Below are 19,398 nucleotides of genomic sequence, written 5' to 3'. Positions count from 1 at the left end.
ACGTTCCCCACTGCACCGCACATAGTGCGGACACCTCGGCCCTCTACGCACGGTGCGATGTATTCCTCTAGGTACACCTTCCTCCCCCCGGGCTCCTCACTCTGACTCCAAGCCCTGGTTCCAATGGTGGAAGCCACTCCATCTCCTCCCGGTACAGCCACACTGGAAAGCCCGACTGTGTGCAGGACGGTGCTCCCACCTCCTTGCACCCATGGCTGCCTGTGAGGGGGCAGGGACTGGGAGGGTGCAGCGGAGCCCGGCCAAGCACCATCACCAGCGTGTTTGTCGTTTGCCTGCGTTATGCAATACTCTGTGACACCGTTATAAATAAACCCGCCCCAGTGGCCCGGTGCAGGCTCCGTGTCGTGGTGACGGGGCGCGGGGCCCACCCCGGGGGACGTGGGGAGAGCTCGAAGCGGGCAGCCAGTGCCTCAGGCTGCGGGAGGGCCAGGCGCTAGGGAAGCCGAGGGCGGCCGCTCCCGACCGGTCCCCCCGGTAGAAGGCGGGCCCCCCTCTACAGGCCACAGCGGCGGCCGCTCTGGGCCAGGCCCCTGGAGGCCGGCCCGTCGCCGTGGCAACCGCCCGCCCCGGGGGTGGTGCGGAGTGACGCGTCGGTGACGGCGGCGGAAGTGACGCGCAGCGCAGCGCGGCGGGCGGGGCGGTGGCGGTGCCGGTGTGCGCTCGGCGGTGTCTTCTTCTCCTCAGTCACGGCTCCGGCTCGGCCTCCCCGCGCCGCCATGTCCGCCCCCGGCAGCGGCGGCGAGTTCGGGAACCCGCTGAGGAAGTTCAAGCTCGTCTTCCTGGGCGAGCAGAGCGGTGAGCGGGGCGGCGGCGGCGAGCGGGGGGAGCAGGCCGCGGGGGGCCTCAGCGGCCTGGCGCCGCGGGGGAGGGGGAATGAGGAGCCGCCGGGGGCCTGACGCTGCGGGCGGGTGGTGAGGAGCCGCGAGGGGCGATGAGCAACCGTGAAGGGCCTTTCTCTGCCCGGAGGGGAGGCGGTAATGAGCCGTCCGGGGCTTCCGCCCGAGGGAGGGGCGGCCCCGCCGTGGTCCGGCCTTGTCCCTCCGCCGGCCTGGCGAGCGCCCGAGTCCGCTTTTCCACCGCCTGGCTGCCCCCCTGCCGGGGTTGGGCCTTCTCGCGGGGCTGGCCCGGAGCCGTTGGGCAGGGCGGGCGGCCGGGCTTTGCTGGCGTCTGGGAGAGATGCGGTGTCTCTCAGGGCGCTGCTCCGCCCCGTATGTTGTGTCTCTGGCCGTGTCCGCACCGAGCGTGTGGCGTGTACCGAAGAGAAGATGAATGGCAAAGCGGTGCTGTTTGTATAGCGTGGCCGTTGCCTCCCTTCCATCTTCATATTTTTTGTTTTACCTGGAATTTGCCTGCCTTTTGGACCCTTTCCTCATAATAAATGGATGAGTTGTGTCTTTTTCTTGAAGTTGTGGTATTCTTTGCTGTATTACTTTCTTTAGATCTCTTGCTGCTTACCCCCACCTCAGTCCCAGAACTGTAGGTCTTGGAGGAATTTCTAGAAGTTGTCCGATATCACTGCCTTGCCAAGGCGGGATTGACTGCTGCTGACAGATATTTGTCTAACCTGTTTTTAACCCTCTCCAATGTTCACGATTTCATAACCTTTCTGGGCAGTTTATTCCTTTCCCCTCTTCTCTTCCTTCCATGTCCTTTGAATTTTTCTTGGCTTCCTCCAGCTTCCTGAGAGAGAATTAGAGATCTTATCTTTGGGTCCCGTTTCTTGTCAGTTCTGCACTTTGTCTCTTGATAATATTTGGAAACATAAATTTAAAGTTTTTAAATAAGCCATGAAAGTTTACTCTGTATCTAGAATCTTGTTATGAAGAAAGGATATGTCTTGAATGTGGCTTTTCTGTCCAGCCAGAGGCAGCTGAAGACTGTCCAGACCATCACCATGTCTTGTTTTGATGTTTGTGTCCAGAAGTCCAAGACTTGGTGATTACATAAGTAGCAAAATGTGAATAACACAGCAGATTTATTGCTTGCTTAAAGAAAACAAATAATTCTTTGCCATATGTATCACAACATACCTAATTTGAGGACCAAGTTTTCATTATGATTAATTTTTGACCTACGTAGATTGATTTGCCTTAACATACTTCTGTCATTTTGTGAATGATTTTTTTAGCTGGTTATTTTGCAGGAGGGTGTTGCTGGGAAATAGCCTTAGGTTGGAAAGTTTATTCTGATGATCAGTGCTACCAGCATGTCACTCCCAAAGCAGTGGTTATTTTTTCCACCGCTGCTTGAAGGTAATTTTTTCTGTTCTTTTGTAGTTGGGAAGACCTCTCTGATCACCAGGTTTATGTATGACAGTTTTGACAATACTTACCAGGTATGTGGTAGTTTTATTGGTTTGTGTTGGGTTTTTTTAATATATACATTATGAGTAAATCTATTCCCTGCTATTAAAATGTATGCCTGTAAGAACTGTTAGGAGCAAGCATGTTTCCCCATGAAATGTCAGTTCAGTATCATATGTAAGGTTGTAGTGTTCCTTGAAATGGAGATGAGACTTCTTGATTAAGCCCAAGCATCTAGTATGATGTCAGGGATTACAGCGTACAAAAAAGAAGCAAGATTTAGATCCTGTCTGGATATGTGAGAAGCCTTGAGGAAACAGGGAGAAACATTTTTTTTATGGGGTTGTCTAACAGAGAAGACAGTGGTTGGGATGCGTGATGATGGGTATGGAAGTCTCAGGAAACAGAGAGAAAGAATAATACGCTTATGATTGTTCTCTAGCATCTGAGTTCAGAGTGCATAGATAGATCTGCAAGAAGTCACCATGATATGTTCTCTCTCTCGTTTTTTTTATTATTATTACTTTTTTTTTTTTTTAACTAAAAGACTATAGATAGAAAAGGCAGGGAAATGTTGGCAGGGAAAGAGTAGGGTAGGGAGGAAGAGGCTGCAGATGAAAAGCTGAAGATGTGTAAGAGGCCTGAAGATTTCAGGAAGAGTTAGTTGCGTCAAAAGCACTTAGTGGTATTTCAAGGGAATGCCAAATGTCTTTAAGGAAGATTAGACTAGGTTGTTATCTTTTAATTCAGATCAGAAAGGGTTACTGGTTTAGATTGGGGTAATTTTAAGTTGGAAAAGGAGAAGATTGTTTTCTTGAGGACAAGTCATTCACTGGAACTGGATCCTCTTGTGCTTTCTGTATTTCTTTTCCTCATTTTTGTAAGGTGCTATCGTAGATTTATCTGCTAGTTGTGGTTGTAACTGTGTCCTGCCTACAGAAAATAGGACTCCCAGAAACAAGTACTAACTACAGTCATTGACTGTTGTGGTCTTTTCTAATGTTAAATGCTTCACGTTCTGATGGAGACCTTCCAGAACATGTTATGCTGCTCGTGTTTGTTAAGACAGATAATCTGTCTGAAATGCTCAAATCTGTTACATCAGTAGCCTGTCTCCTGTTTCGTGGGGTTATGATGGCCTAGGACATCTGCTTGATTTAAGTGCCTGGGAGCACATCTAACTTAGTAAATTAAGCGTCTTTGTACTGGAATTGCTGTACAGCAGTGGAAATGTGAATGGAAGGAGACTTCCAGAAAGAATTGCCTGGGAAATGAAGCTTCTGAATTTCACTAGAAAGGAAGCGCATTCTGAAATGGAAAGCCCTGAATAAACGTTGCTTTTTAGCTTTCAGCCCTGTTGCCCGCAATTTATATATGTAATTTGCTCCACCTTTTGGTTATTTCTAAGAAAATAATTCTTACCAGACTGAATTGTGGTAGAGCAGAAAGAGATGCTAGTTCAGATATGATATGTGTTAAGATGTAAGAATGTCTGAGGCTAAAATCCAGACTCAGGGGTTCTTGTGCAGTTGAGAAGTGTTGGAAGAATGATGTGAAATGAAGATGGTGCAGATATCCAGATTGCTTTGTTTTTATCAACTATATTGATGGCAAACGACTTCAACAGCTTAATTACAAGTTTGTGAACATTTCTGAGAGTTTGTATAGAAAGATCTGATTTGCAGATGCTGGAAGGCAAGCATCAGTTACCAATGCTTTTCTTCTTTTCAGGCAACCATTGGAATTGATTTCCTGTCAAAAACAATGTATCTTGAAGATCGCACGGTAAGTGAGGCATCTGTGTGATAGCATGGCAACTGCAGTCAGGGGAGCAGCAGTTGCTGTGCGTGCTGTTCCGCCTGGCCGTTCCTCCAGTGGCTGCTGAAATCCCACAGTGGCCTTCAGAGGGACAGCCTTTGTTGAATCAAATCACTGACCCACTCTCCTGTTTCTGATACTTGTTAATATCTGATACCTCTAGAATGAAGTCAAAATCTTTCATGCAAAATTGGGGCAAGCTAATATCTATATCCCGGGCAATGGGCTGTCTGCCATGGGCAGTCTACCTTAGGTGTAGTTTGCTCCTGGAATTTGCAGCTCTGCCTCAGGGATTGTCAGTATAAATGTGTCTGAGCAGACCCCAGGCAGTTCCAAGCCTTGAGGTCATTAGGGATTACCAATGGTGGCATAGTTCCTCCCTGTTCTCACTAACTGTTAACAAGGTAATTTTGGATTTAGCTTTCATAAGATTCCTTTTTGCATAAAGAGACCCCTCACATCCCTCTCCTGTCTTTCTATTTGTTTTTCATTAGTTCATGTTTTGCTAGTACTTGCCTTTTTGCTGGTTTTACTACTGGCTGAGAAGTATGAAACTGTTGGGGGAGGAAGGGACCAGTGGTGCAGTGGAAGTCCTTTGTGTTGCTTTGGGTCTGTTACTTCTGAAGAAGTCTCAGCCTAGTGCGTGTGGTGAGTTTCCCAAGTGCTTCTCTGCCATCTTACCAGTGACTCACTGTTAGAAGAGACCTTGCTTAATATTTGTTGGGGAGAAACTACTTGGATAATATTCTTCAATGGTTCTGGTGGTGGCAGAAGAAGAAAAGGATCTTGGGAATGCTGCTTGCCACCTGTGAAGGCAAGCTGGCATGCCTGTGTGCTGTTTTCAGCAGTGTAGTCCTGATTTCTTGTGGTTGTGTAGGTCAGGATGTCATTCACCCACTGGCCCACTATCCAGAAAATACCATTTTCTTTCCGATGTTGGATATACTGTTAGCTTTCCTGATTATCTAAGTGGTCCACAGAGCCCATGAATCCTGTTCAAATAACAGAGAGGTGTTGAGTGTAGATAGGAGGAAGGAGAAGTACTAGCACGCCAGCTAGGAAAATTCAGACATTGAAATAATTTCTCAGATGGGGCTAGTACTGTATTTTGCAATAGGCTTTGACTGCTGGGCTTGAAATGAAGAATGCTAAGCCTCTAACTGTGGTGTATGCTTTGGCATATTTGATACGTCCTTACACCAAATAATGTATCTTGAAATTATACCTGTTCTGCATCACTCAGCTCTAAATATGGCCTGGGTAGCATCTACTAGCTAGCAGAAGGGACAAATATATGTGGAGTTGGGATCTTCATCTCCAGTAGCCTCCCACAGAGGGCAACTCTAAGTGTACCGTTTCCAGCACATTGCCAGTGCACTGGGAGCTGTGGCACTAAGTGAACTGGTGCCACAAGAAGCCCCGTCCTCACTCCCCACTGTCAGGCTGCCAGTTCCATGTTACAGCTACAACCTCATTTTTGAAAGACTGAGTAGTAGTTCCTTTTCTGAGTCTTGATGTCTTCCCAGACTTGTTGGATTTAAGCACAAGATAAGCCAGTCTAGAGGGTGTTTGCTATCCTGGCTTGTACCCCACTACTATGTTTCAGGCTTTCCAGTGGATTCATCCGTAGTGGGGTGATGTAGTCGTTATGGTTAGGAGTGACCGTATCTAGTTAGCCATGGGCTGCGGTTTGCTTGTGTGGCTGTTACAGACAGAGTCCTGACATGGCAGGACGCACTGAGGTATGTATGCTTATTTCTGTCGTTAGCAGATGGTGCGAGAAGGTATTTTTTAGGGATATCTTGGTTTTATGATTAAATGGAAGAACTCATATGTGTGAGTTATTAATGGGTCTGTGGAGGGAGGGAGGTTTCTCAGGCGTGCTAGGCTGAGGCTGCTGCGAGAATGCAGTTAGAAGTGCCGTTGGCTTTTTTCACATTTCTGTTCCGTTTTAACTTTCCTTTTGTTGCATTATTTTTGCCTTGCAATTTTTTTCTTTTTATTTCACTTGAGTTTTGGTTTTGTTTTCCATTTTTCCTGCTCTTCCCTTTCCCCCTTTCCCTACACTTTTCCATTTCCCAGATCAGGCTGCAGCTGTGGGATACAGCCGGCCAGGAGAGGTTCCGCAGCCTCATTCCCAGCTACATCCGTGACTCTGCTGTGGCTGTCATTGTCTTTGACATTACAAGTAGGTATTGAGCCGGAGTGTCTTCAGGGACCTTGCTTTTAACATGTACCTTTTATGCATTGGAAGTGGTGGTGTTATCTGAAAGGAGCTAAGGTAGGCCGATGGCCCCAGGACTGTAGGTGTTTCATGGGCTGAGGGGAAGTAGCTGAGCATCTTCCCCCACAAACAATGGTAACTCCATCCCATAATACAGAAACTGGGCAATTGTTTAACCCTGGTATGCTTAAAGCACAAACGATGAAAGTGATACACAGAGGATTGGCAGGTAGGTGAATAGGGATTGTGACTTCCCGTGTGTCTGTGCTGATTGGAATGAAAGGTGATTAATAGCCCTTGGAAAGCTTTTTCTGGTTTGGGGATGTTTTGGTTTTTTTTAAACCTCAGAATGATCCCCCAACGCACCCCCCCCGGATAACTAGAGAGGTGATACAAGTAACGACTTTAGATACTGAAGGAATGGAATACTGTCAAAGTAGGTAAAACAATGCCACACCCATTTACATAAAAGCTATGTAGCGACTTAAGAGGATTCAAGACTCCCATTTCATTGAAGAGAGGTGGTGATTTACATGAGTAACTAGAGAGCTTTTGAAAGACAAGATATATCTACTGTTATTTCTAAAAAATAAACAAGCTTAAAGGGAAATTCTCTGTAACTCTTGGCATCAGTTTTTTAGTATAGGATATGGAGATAGGAATACAATTATTTCATTATAACTCCTTGTTATTGATTCCACCTGATCTGGGTTTTTTTGGTTAAGCTACAGGATCAGTGTAAAGATCTAAGCAGGATTTATACCACTGAGCCAACACCATGTGAACGAAGTCTAAGAATGTAGTGCAGGTGAAAAACCACTGGCCCATCTTTATTCTGTCACTAACTCCAAATTATAGTGAGGCTTTATGGACCGGGAGTTTGTTTTGGTTAACAGAAGTGATTAACAAATAATACATTTCTGTTATGATTTATCTTGTATATTGAAGGCAAATAATTACATGGTCTTGCTCCCAATCCTATAGACTCCAGGAGGATTTCTGGTTTGGTACAAACGAATGGTTTGGTACAAACTGATGTAAAACTGAAGTGATCTGTTTGGGGTTTGAGGAGTGCTGAGTTGTGCACGTAATGACTTACGCTGGGAACTCGTCTAGGTGAGGCAGTGTGGCAGGCTGCATAGGTTGGCATCTTTTCTCCCTGCTGTTGTGATGGGTACAGGATGCTGTTTATCCAGGCAGGTGGAAAAATCTTGCCAGTCTAGGGTGTTCTTAATAGCTTCCAGACACGTCAAAAATAATTAAGTGATAGCTGATCTCATCATACTTCGGTAATGGTCTGATCTTTCCAGATAATTTCATTTTTTTCTTGTTACTGCTCTTTGTTCTGTTCTTAGTGACTGAGAGGCTTTTAGTTTTCTTGTGTTATTGAAGGAACGTGCTCATTTACTTCTGAGGGCATGATGATGGTGAGCATTAGCGCGATTAGGAAAATAGTTTCTTTAACACTCTGCATTGTCTTTAGTGGTAACTGTATTTGGGAACCTCAAATAGTCTTCTGTAAGTCAATACTGGTCATGGTAGTGTAAAATAAGTATGTCCTATGGGACAGTCCCTAAGTGCCAACCAAGATCCTCTTAACCAGTAGGGAAAAACCATTAGCTAGCATGTGGGGAGCTGATTTAAAAAAAAAAAAAAAAAAAAAAAAAAGATAAATCGCTTAGTTATTGTTATTCTGCTGGGCATCTTGACATGCAAGTGGCCTGCGGAGAGATCCATGGTGAAAGTCCATATTGCAATTCTGCCCCCTTTCTGAACAAGTTGCCTTGTTTGTAGGAAAGGGTTAACTCTCCTTGATTGATGGTCTCCTGATGGTTGAGGACCTTTCATCTTTCCAGACCGGTAGGGTCATTAGCACGCTGTCATGTTTGAGTGGGTTATTTATATTTTCTCTTCCCCTCCAAAATGGGCATACGCAAACTTTGACTTGTGGAAATGACAAGTCCCAGGAATACTGCAGCTAACTTTCTCAGGTCACTTCAGGGGTACCTGCATACTAGCTGAAGAACTTCCCTCAAATAGCATTACCTTTCACTACAAGATTACCAGGCCCAGTTCTTCCCTAGTTCTGTGGTACTTCCTCTAGTTGCCTTTTTGGCTGAGTCGAAGGTTGGAGTGTTTAAATTACCACCTTGGTAAACTTTTTGGGTGAATAGTCTGGTGTAGCAGCAATGTCTTGGGGACTATGTGGAAGCTTGCTGTGAAGGCTAGAAGCAGGAGCGTGAAGCTGTCATTGTCAATCTGCTCTGCCAGCATGGGTATAATATTGTCCAGGAGTTTTTCAGCGTGGATTTCCTGGGGTGGTGAAGAGTCCTGACTTTTGCTACAGTAATCAAGGCTGCCTTCAAAATGAAGCACGAGCTAATTGCTTTGACTATAAGCCCTAATCTTCCTTAAGCCCCAGGGCATCAGATCTACCTACCCTAATGTAGATACGATGTTGTTTTGAATCTGCTTGTAGCGAGACACTTTGCAGACATGTGCTTTGTCCAGCTTCTACTTATCTCCTAAACAAGCCAATTATTGGTCCTTCTGAAACTGCTTTTTCCCTTGAAGCCAGTCTCCTGCAACCTGCCTTATTAACTGCTGTTCTGTGCATAAGCAGCCGCTCTCGCTCATTGCTGAACAAGTGCCTTTGTGAGCACATCTAACCGATACGTGTAATTAAGCCAGGAACCAGTATCTGCCCTCCTATGAAACTCGTGTCTGTTAAGAACACCAACAGCAATTGTGTTTTCTGGCAGTGTAGCGATAGCTGTACGGCTAGCCCTGTGGGATAATGACTTGGAAGGAAATGGTATCTCTCCCAATTGTGAAAAGCTTTTGTTTAGCATTCATGGTGGTAGTTGGGCATGTTTTGACCATTGCTGTCTCAAATAAGCAGGTGCCAGACCTTAGAACTAACATATAATAGGTCAGTTTGTGCTTGGGCATAGTTCTGGACATCAAACTGTACCTCTCATACCATCTGTGATTGTTTCTGATTCCTGTGCTTATCTGAAAGGGAAAACCCAATGCCCTTTGTGTCACATGAAGCTTATAGTATATAGCATTTGCTTTTGTTTCTGCTGGAACTTAAGTTATTGATTTCCTTAATCTTGCATGAAAATCCCCATTGCCATCTTCTGGATGCTTGATGCTGGAGAGTGGATGCTGTTTCACTATGTGGTGTCTGGGCTGAGGGAATTGCATGTCTGTCTTGTGGGAATTGCCCAAGAAGCTTTGATCTGAGATGCTCTAGGCTAGGAGATCCTGGGTAGACCAGGAAGACCAGCTCTGTATTACGTGTTTGCTGCTGCTATCAGCAATCAGGTAGTAGCCATAACCTAGAGCTCTTTGGGAATACCAGTATCTCTAGGCAAGTACATTATCTATAAACAGAGTCAGAAAAGCCAACTTCTGTGGTGTTTGGAAATTTGGGGCTAGATTAAAAGGTCAACCTCAGCTTCTCAGACTGTTAATTCTAGAAATGGCCTTTTCTCTAAAGGACAGTTTCCTCCTTTCTTTTCTCTCTTGCTCTCTCTCTCTCTCTCTCTTTCTCTCTGCTCTCCCTGGCCTGGTACCAGCAGGTTCGGCTGCAGCTTTGGGACACAGCAGGCCAGGAGCGGTTCCGCAGTCTCATTCCCAGCTACATCCGCGACTCCACTATTGCTGTGGTAGTCTATGACATTACAAGTGAGTGATGCTTTGGTGTCTCATTATTTGAAATACTACATGTAAGCAGAACTGATAAGTTAAAACCAGAAGTTCTGCAAAAAGATGATTAACATTACAAACTTTTTTTCCCCTGCCATGTTTTTCTGTCTGAGCAGAAAACAATTTATGGGTCACTTATATGTGGTGTGGGGACATTTGGAGAAGCACCTGATTACAAGCATAGCATTCTCCCTTTCTGAAAAGAAGTTTTATCCTCAGCACTCTTGTTTGATTCTTCCCTACAGACTTGAATTCTTTCCAGCAAACCTCCAAGTGGATTGATGACGTTCGGACAGAGAGAGGAAGCGACGTCATCATCATGTTGGTGGGGAACAAAACTGACCTGGCAGACAAGAGGTAATGGAGGGGAGCTGGCAGCCTGGCTGCCCTGACCAGTAAAAGCAAGGAGTTGGCCAGCTAGTCTGTCTTCAAAGTAATTGTTGATTTTAAATGAAGCGTAAATAGCTAGTCATGAAATTTCAGATTTATGGTTTCAGCATGTGCAAAGTTACTACATTTTGCTATCCTACAAATAGTTTTGGTTAAAACAAGCCCACCTAAAAAGATTCCTTTTACTTAAGTATCTCAATGCTGTGTTTCTCAATAGTGTATTTTGTCTCATTTTTCTTTTTCGTGCTGAGATAAAGCCAAAAAGATGTCTTGCAAAAGCAAGGAAATCTGCCTTTTTTCAATAATCCTATTTACATGACTCTTTCTGCACGTGCACCTGTAAGTCCATAGTAAAATTTCTTATTGTTACAGGATGCAGCGTGAGCTTTTACAGTATCAATCTAAAAGGTTTCCCTCTGAGCCTGAATTCATGTCATACATAACACAAACTGTGATGATGTGGATGTGGGAGAGGAAACTAGATTAGCAAAAGCAGACTTCCCCAAGAGACACAAGAAGTTAATTAGACTCTTAAAATCACACAAACTTAATGTTTTGGGACATGTCATAAAGCATTTTGATTTTAAAACTCTTAATCCTACAATGCCCCTTCAACATAACCAATGTAGTAGCTTCTTAGAAGACCAAGGGCTTGTGCTTTTGCATTTCTATTTCAAATTCTTCTCTTGATTGTTGATTTAGCAAAAATTTTTGTTTAATGTTTTCAGAGATTTTCATTCTTTATGAAGACATCAGAAACAGTGTAGATAAAGAAAGATTTTTATTTTAATAGTTGGTATCAGTAGTAGTTGGCATAGGGAAGATGGAGTAAGCCATGCAGTTCCTTACAGTCCCAATACTTTAAACCGAAACATCTTCATGTACACCGGGTACTCTAAAATGTGTGCTTCATATGTCAGAGGACATATGAAGTATTGAAATGACAGGGAATTTTTATCTGATGCAAAAGAAGGCATCTCAAAAAGGCAGAACTGGGAAACACCTGGATCTCACAGCAAAATGAAGTCTTAAAATCAAACCCTTATCCTTTGGCTGTTCACTAGACGCTTCTGATCGAAAGATAAGAGCTTGAAAGGCCTTACAGGTGGAACGTAAATGTTTTCTCAGAAAAAATCTTGCACTATTATCTGAACTGCCTGTTTGTTTGCTCGGTTTCTTGGGATGATGGGCCTAATAGGGACCTGTTTCGTTGTTGGATGCTATCACGTTTTAAATTCTAAACCTTGCTTTACTCCTGCAGTGTACGTATTGCTTCAGAATGTACTGTGATGTGGTTTTCCCCTTGTAGTTTTGATGTTGTCCAAATGCTCGTGTGAGACAATAGCCAGCATCCCTGGCTGCACAAACTCTTGTCAGGAGATGCTTTTTGCCCTTTGTTCCTGCACAAGTCATGCTGCTAGTTTTTTCCTAGCAGGAAAAGCATAGATAGCCCTAATGCTGGCAGGTGGTTTGGGTCAGTGGGGAAAAGGATAAAGTTAGGCTCTAACTAGGCGCTGTGTGGGCTTTGTACGGGTGGTTCTTACAGAAACGTGTTCTGTGTCCATCACACAGACCACCTTTTAACAACTATTTGGCTTTTTCCATTTCCAGTGGGGGGCCGTTCTAAGTGTCCTGTGCCTTGCACTTTGGAAATGTTGGTAAAACTTGGTGCTCAGAGCTTCAGAAATATGATAAAAATGTGTATAGCTGATTTGCATTGAGAATTCCAGGTGGCAAGACCTCGGATCAGTCTGGTCTCTGAAATCAGTTTACAAAAGCAACGGAGCATAATCCAAGATATTCTACTTGAGCCATCTCTGGGTGTTGACAGCTTAATATCTCTTATGCCCTCCTGGGAGCTGGAAATAACTGTAGCTCCCTAACTGAATAACCTGAGTTTCTATCAAAATCCAATTTCATGTGGAACTGGAAAACCCAACAGGATAATTTCAGCCCTGGATTATTTCCTGATAGTACATAAGTGAAGTAGAGCATGTGTGTGGGACAGCTGGCCCAGTGCTGTCGTAAGAATTAAAAATACCAGAAAATTGTTTGAAACACAGCTACACTTGAATTTCATGTAGCACTAGAAATTCTTATTTTAGAAGTTTAATGTGACAGTAGTCCCAGTCTAGGCTAGAATTTGGAATTATGGTATATTTCCAGGTATCAGTAAAAGAAGCTGCCTTGCCTTCCTTTTAAAGGGAAGCTAGATTTGTGTTCAGTTGAAGTACTGGGCCTTCTAGGGCTGGACAAAGCCACAGCGTCAGTCTGAGCTTTGTCACGTTTTTCAAAATAGAATACAGCATATTGGGAGCCATTAATCCTATGGTAAAAACCAAGTGATGATGCAAGTTAAGTTCTGAGGCCAAAAAGCTGAACTAAAAATAGCACCGTTCTTACTTGGTGCAGCCTGTTAAGTTTTTCTTTCCTGCTAATGTTGCTTCAGTTGGTGGCTGGGGGTTTTTTTCTGCAGTTTTCTTTTTGTTATTTTTGGACTATTTTTCTTTGTTTTGGCTTTTCTTTTCTGTGATTTGTTCTCATTGCTGTAGACAGGTTTCTATAGAGGAGGGTGAGAGAAAAGCCCGAGAACTGAATATGATGTATATTGAAACCAGTGCTAAAGCAGGATATAATGTGAAACAGGTATGTACAGGGTATTGATCAGAGATGCGTTTGCAGGTGCTTGCTTGCAAGCAGCAGCCTGGCACTTGGCGTTGCGCTGTCCTTGCTGCTGGAGCCTTTCTGAAATCTTTCTGTAACCTCACAGAGTTCCCTTCTGTTGACTTTTGGGAAACTGCTTTTTGTATCAAGTGCAGCGTATGGGGATTCTTCCTTCCCTTGAGGATGCTGTGAATGAGGCTCAAATGTACTGCACGAACTTCATCCCGTGCTGATCATCCGTTACTAACAGTCATAAATCCAGGCGTTCCTGCGTAACTTACGGGAGAGTCTTAAAGACTCAGAGGTCCTGAGGTCTCCATTGGTGGGCTACGCACCCTCGTACGGGGTGGTGAAGCGGCCCTCCACTAAAGAGCGTCTCAGTCACAGACATCTAACTCTTCCTGTCTGTTCTTCTTTTCTGTCTTTCTGCTTCTGTTTGGATCTTTGTCCAGGCAAATCACTACAGAAGAAGGCGAACAGAGAGCCAAAGAGCTGAATGTGATGTTTATTGAGACCAGTGCAAAGACTGGATACAATGTGAAACAGGTAGATCAATGCTATGTTCTAAAGACAGGAAATCTCTACTTTACTGCTCTGTACGTGTATGCTTCTGCTTGGGGTTCATGTTTCATCAGATATTTGCTTGTATTGTTTACTGTCAACCCCCGAAATGATTCGTGCCCAATGATCACTGCTGCAGCTTTATCTAGCAGAAGCTCCTTTCCTGTCAAGTCAATGATGCCCTGTTAAAGCTAGACAAACTTACCTTGAACGAACGGAGAATCTAAAACCAGAATGTGCTGAGGGATAGGAATGGCACTGTTTTGTGCAGCCAGTCAAACATAATTTTAGTACATTCCCTTTGCTTTTGTTAACAGTTAATGCACTGTTTTCCCAAATCAGTGTTGACATCAGTCAGGATGATTGCTTATGCTGATGCACTAGAGTAGAAGTAGTTCCTGCTTCTGTTTGCAAGCCGCAGAGGAAAATCTTAGAATAGTTGAGGTTGGAAAGGATCTCTGGAGATCATCTGGTCCAAACCTCATGCTCAGAGCGGGCTGCCCAGCCCTGACTCCAGTTGAGTTTTGAATATCTCAAAGGATAGAGACCCCATCTCTCCAGGCAACTTGTTGCAGTGTTTGACCATCCATACAGTAAAAAAAACCTTTAAACTTTTTTCTTATGTTTAAACAGAATTTCTTGCATTTCCGTTTGTGCCCATTGTCTCTTGCAATAAGCTTGTGATCCCACTCTCCCCTAGTTCAGGAATCGTTCTGAAGCGTGACAGAACTCGGAGTAAGGCAGCCGTAAGATCCAGGGCTCTGCAGGGAGCATACGTTCTGTTCATGTCAGCTGGGAAACATGCTTACCAGTTTGCTGCACACCGGCTGGTTACGAGAACCTCACCACGGGATTAGGAGATTTTGGATTTGTTTTCTTTTGGCTAGTCTGGATTGAATCCACTTTAGTCTTTGGGTCTAACTTAACTGTTGCTTTATTTGTCTAGTGGGTGTTTGCAGTGAGAACTTCTGTGACTTAAAGGATGCTACCTGCAGCACCTTGCTAGTACCTCAGTGCCTTGATTTTCTGAGTAACACAATTTGGAGGTGTGGTTGAGAAGCCCTCGCCAAGCCACTGTGAGAAAAGTCCTCATTAGCTGATGATTCCTTTAGTGCTTTATGCAGCACTTCTCACCAGACTGCCTGGCAGTGTCTATATTGTGTTAGCTGCTGCATTAATGTCAGCAGGAGGAGCTCTAAGAAATGACTTGAAAAATTATGCAAAAGCATTTTGTTTTTATGGGGATGTGGTAGTCCTTCCCAGCTCTAGCACATCCTTAGTAGCTTAAATGCAGCTCACTTGAGCCAGCTGTTCTGCTCAGAAATGGCTGTTTTGCAGCAGGACTGAACTGAAAGGATGGGCTGTAAAACCTCAGTTATTCCACAGACGACTTAGACCTTCGCTCTCTTGCGAGGTTGCTTATCAGAAGGTGGAGTTGCGCACTGTAACATTGCTGGGTGCAAAAGCAGTTGAGGCTGGAAATGGTAGGTGACATGCTTACTGAGTGCAGGAGGGGATTGTTCTACGGGTCCCTGGAAGAACTATTACTAATTAATACCATGTTCTGTTCAAGTCGAAACAGGTAAAATAAAACTTTTTTAGGCATCGAATAACTTCCTTAATAAAAATCTGTTGAATTTCTTAGGTAAAATTGTTGTGGCATTTGTTGATCATTGCTTTGCTTGCTAAAGTACCCACATAACAAGTCTGTACAATTCATACCTTAAGATCGGCTGGAAAGCAATGTTTTTTAACATGCTTTTCTTTGTGACGAGCCTTCAGCTTTACCTGTTGCTACTTTTCAGCTTTTCCGTCGAGTGGCTGCTGCCTTACCTGGGATGGACAGCACACCAGAGAAGAGCAAAGAAGACAGTATCCTTGCTTTCTCATCAGTAACTTTTCCTGGTCTCGCAGTATTTGACAGTTATCTTTTGTTAGGTTGGGCTTACTGACTTTTTGGCATGTTGTGGGGATGGGCCTTACTGGGGTTTTGCAGAGAGAGGGCTGAAACAGCCGGTATAGTGTGGTGCTTACCTATGGGCAAAAATTGAGGACCCTGCTTGTGGTCTGTATATAAATGTACACAACTACTTAAAACAGCAAGCACAAGTTTTGCTTTCTGCACTTAAGCTTAGGATAAAATTTGCAGAGTTTTAAAATCGTGTAGTACTTTCCTCTTTTTGCACAGGGCTGTCTTGTGCACAGACCTGTCTGATTGGGCTCTATCCTCTAGATGGTCTTGACGTACCAAGTCCACTGGCTTTGCAGTTAATGCTGTTCAGGCGGGATATGCTCTGCTCTGCTGGAACACCTGCCCCTATCAAGAAGAGACAGCTCACAACCCTTTCAGATACTGATCCCTCTCTCTGTTCTCTCCTTGTTTTTCCTTCAGCCGGGTGATTTTTCTTAACTTGTCTCCTGCAGTGATTGACATCAAACTAGAGAAACCCCCTGAGCAGCCAGTAACGGAGAGCGGATGCTCCTGCTAACAGGCCCGTTCTGTAGCAGCACATTCCCCAACCGGCCAGTCTCACTGAAGAACATCACCGCTCATTGGCTAGGCAACCCTACTTTGTGGGCTGAAAAACCAATCTACTAAGCGAGCGAACTCCCTCTTTACTGGTGGGGAGCAGCCCCGGCCGCCCTTCTTACTGCATGGTATGAGCCCTGAGTGCAGAATGAGTGTCCTGTCTTTTATTTTATTTTTTTATGTTGTTGCACTTTGGCACTGTGGTGCCCTTTACACTCTCTCTCTCTCTCTCTCTCCCTCTCCTTCTCCCCTTCTTCCCCACCTGGAGCCTGTCTGCTCAGATGTATCTTGTGAATGCAATGGAAAAGCCACCAAGTTAGGGAAGACAAAAATAGAGCTTGGGGGTGGGCTTTCCACCTTCCTTACTGCCTTGCATCTTAACTAGTTCCCTGTCCACTCCAGCCCTGTCTTTGTCCCACATCCCCACTTCCTCTGTTGAAAGGCTGCTCTTTCTAAACCAGTCAGTTTGACTTGGCCTTGCCTTTTTGGACAATACAGGTTATCTGTTTCTAGGCTTTTGCTTCCTGCAGGGCACACACGATATTAGCTCCTCAGTTTCTCCTTTCTGTGGATGATCTTGGCTAACTCTTGCTCACGACTTCAGAGTTTTTCCCCTTGTGTTACATACAGCACTGGAAACCCCCAGACTCTGATAGCTTTGGCCTTGTTGCTCCCGTTTGTGTAGCAGAGATATCCCACAGACTGCTCTCCTCAGTTGGAATATCTTCCCATCCAGAGGATGCTGGCGCTCGGTGAGTGTTGGCTGTCAGATGTGGGGAAGGAAGAGGGTTACAGAGGCTTTGCAACATGAGGCTGGATGGGGAAAGATCCTCAGGGTGGTTTGTAGAGACCTGGGTCCTGTCTGTCAACAGTGAAAGCAAACAGTTACCCAAAATCCATCACTGCAAGGGCAATGCCTGCCCTGGGAGTCATGGATGGTGTTCAGGCTCCTTTCCTAATCTCCGTTCTCCTGTTCATCGTCACATAGACTGGGAGCTTCTTCGCACAGAGCAGGAGAGCTCCAGCAGATCGAAGGCCAGTGACAGCTGCTCTGCTCTCATACCCAGGTTGCTGCTTGGTGAGATCATATGTAGCTGCGTCTGCCATTGTAGTAGAGTTCTGGGGGATGGGGCTCGTAGCCATTTCACTTTCAGAATAGTCTTAAGCTGTAACATTGCCAAAACCGAGATGAGCAGGGGCAGGGATTTATTGTCAGACCTGGGTAGAGGAGTAGAGAGATGTAAGCTGCTGAAGTGAATTTTGGTGTCGCCTCTCAGCCTTGGAGGTTGGGAAATACATCCCCTTCCCCCTGGCCCTGGTTTTTAATTACGTTAATGGAGCTTTTCAGAGACTCTTACTGGGGGTTTTTCATCCATCTGTCTTAACCAGAAGTCTGTAGGTTTGTTGACAGCAAGGAGAACAAAACAGTCGGATGGCTCTAAGCCATTCACTGTTTTCATCGCCCGGTCTATGTCATGCTGACAGGGGGGACACTAGCAGGCAGGAGAGCGACTGACCGCAGTGTGACGGGTGGGGACAGTGGCGTTTGGCGGTCAGTGACACTGCCCTAGCAGGATGCCGGACAGTCACTGACACAGCGTGTGCACTTCGAAGCCTGCAGGCCCTCGAGGGAGGGCAAGGGAGCTGGTAGTCCCCGTGTTGGCGGCAAGTCACCTCGCTGCCGGTGACCGCTCTGTTCCCCAGAGCCCTGTCCCTTCCCCTCCGGGTGAGCTGGCCTGCAGGAGGAAGCCGGGATGTTGTTTCCCATTTCACTCTGGAGTGTCCCCCCCTTACCCACAGTCCCAGCTGGCATAGCCGGGTCCCAGCGCCGGCCCCCCTCCTCTGTACATACCCCTGTTATGTGGGAATTGCTGATGTTTGTCGGTGTGTCCGTGTCTGCCGTAGAACAGGTTTTGCTGTCCCCTTCTCACGGGCAGGTGTGCACTGCTCTGCTGTCGTGTTGTTCTGAGTCATGGCCCTGGGGGAGGGAGGGGGGAGACCCTATGTACGGGGCGGGGGGGGGGGTAACTAGTGAAATAAAATAGTTCACTTCCCACTGTCTTCTCTATGGATGTGTATAATATTGAGTGTGTGTCTGGCCCTGCTGTCTCCTAGCTGTTAGCCAAGTAAGTGTGACTATTAATATGAGTATGGACTGTCTGACCACAGCCGTGTATCACACTAAATAAAGTTATTTCACCAACACCTTCGCTGTCCTGCTGCCCGAGGGGGGGCCTTGGGCTGCCTCTGCTTATTTACTCCTAGGTTTAACAGCTCTGTCCCACGTAGGGTATGGTGGAAGAAGGACAAGCTTACCGGCTGTAAGCCTGGCTTTGGGAATGGGATGAGAAGAGACCCGGGGGTGGGGTCCACTCCGGGAGGGCCCTGAGGGTGGGGGGGGGGGGGGCTGGATCGAGGGGGGTGCCACCGTTTCAGAGGCACTGCTGGAGCACTGGTGGCCCCATCTCCTCTCTTGCTCAAGGAGGCGTGATGGGATCCCCCTCCCCGAGCCCTTGCAAGCCCCTTCCTCCCTTTGGGGTGCAAGGCATTGCGGGAACCTAAAGGCAGTGCTCAGCCTCGCTGGCCACAGGGCCCCCCCTGCCACAGGCACCCGGCAGGGAGGGATGCAGGGTGTGGGGTGGGAGAGTCTGTCCTGAGCCATGGGGGCTCCCCACAGCGCTGCATCGACATCCTGGACATACTGGCAGAGATGGCGTACAACGTGCTGCATGACATTGAGTATCAACAGAAGTGGGACACCAATGTCATCGACATGGGTGACATCACCTGGGCTACGGTTCCTGTGAGTGGGGGCCAGGGGGCTGAAGGGGGAGGGGGGGCAGGGACTGGACTGGCTCATTTCCACGGAAGTCTTGGGTTGTGTAAAACAGAGGGGCCAGCCTGTCCGGGCTGCCTGGCAGGAGAGAGATGTCTGGGGGACAGGACACGCCTTGGGACCTCCACTACAAGAGGCAGGTCGCACCAGCGGGGCCTGAAGGGGATGGTGGGAGCTGCTTGGTGGGGACGGTGAGATCACCGAGTGACCTGCAGGAGGACACTCAGACCAGGCAGCATCCCTAGAGTGGCTGCATGTCCACATGGACGCCACGTGCTGTTTAGGCAGGTGAAACAACTTTCTTTCCTCCTTGGTCAGCTTGGTGCCCGAAGCCCTT

General features: G+C 46.2%; 1 protein-coding gene across 5 annotated transcripts; it reads left to right on the top strand.

Annotated features, from left to right (window-relative positions):
* The first annotated feature begins 603 nt into the window (after positions 1-603).
* On the top strand, positions 604-18,430 carry RAB41 (RAB41, member RAS oncogene family). Of its 5 annotated transcripts, XM_063345693.1 has the most exons (9): positions 658-816; positions 2,298-2,356; positions 4,056-4,109; positions 6,225-6,330; positions 9,951-10,059; positions 10,326-10,437; positions 13,587-13,680; positions 15,501-15,567; positions 16,120-18,430. In XM_063345693.1, exons 2-9 carry the CDS (start codon positions 2,331-2,333, stop codon positions 16,182-16,184), a joined length of 633 nt encoding a protein of 210 aa, XP_063201763.1. In that variant the 5' UTR covers positions 658-816; positions 2,298-2,330; the 3' UTR covers positions 16,185-18,430. The 5 variants fall into 5 exon arrangements, with proteins under 5 accessions (XP_063201764.1, XP_063201767.1, XP_063201765.1 ...); XM_063345697.1 differs by lacking the exons at positions 6,225-6,330; positions 13,587-13,680 and adding an exon at positions 13,023-13,116 and having other exon boundaries at positions 608-816; positions 9,954-10,059; XM_063345695.1 differs by lacking the exon at positions 6,225-6,330 and having other exon boundaries at positions 611-816.
* Positions 18,431-19,398: the final 968 nt, after the last annotated feature.

The sequence above is a fragment of the Chroicocephalus ridibundus genome, chromosome 9 (assembly GCF_963924245.1).
Source record: "Chroicocephalus ridibundus chromosome 9, bChrRid1.1, whole genome shotgun sequence".
NCBI lineage: Eukaryota > Metazoa > Chordata > Aves > Charadriiformes > Laridae > Chroicocephalus > Chroicocephalus ridibundus.
Note: the sequence above shows the minus strand (reverse complement) of the source record. Positions and strands in the feature narration are given on the sequence as shown.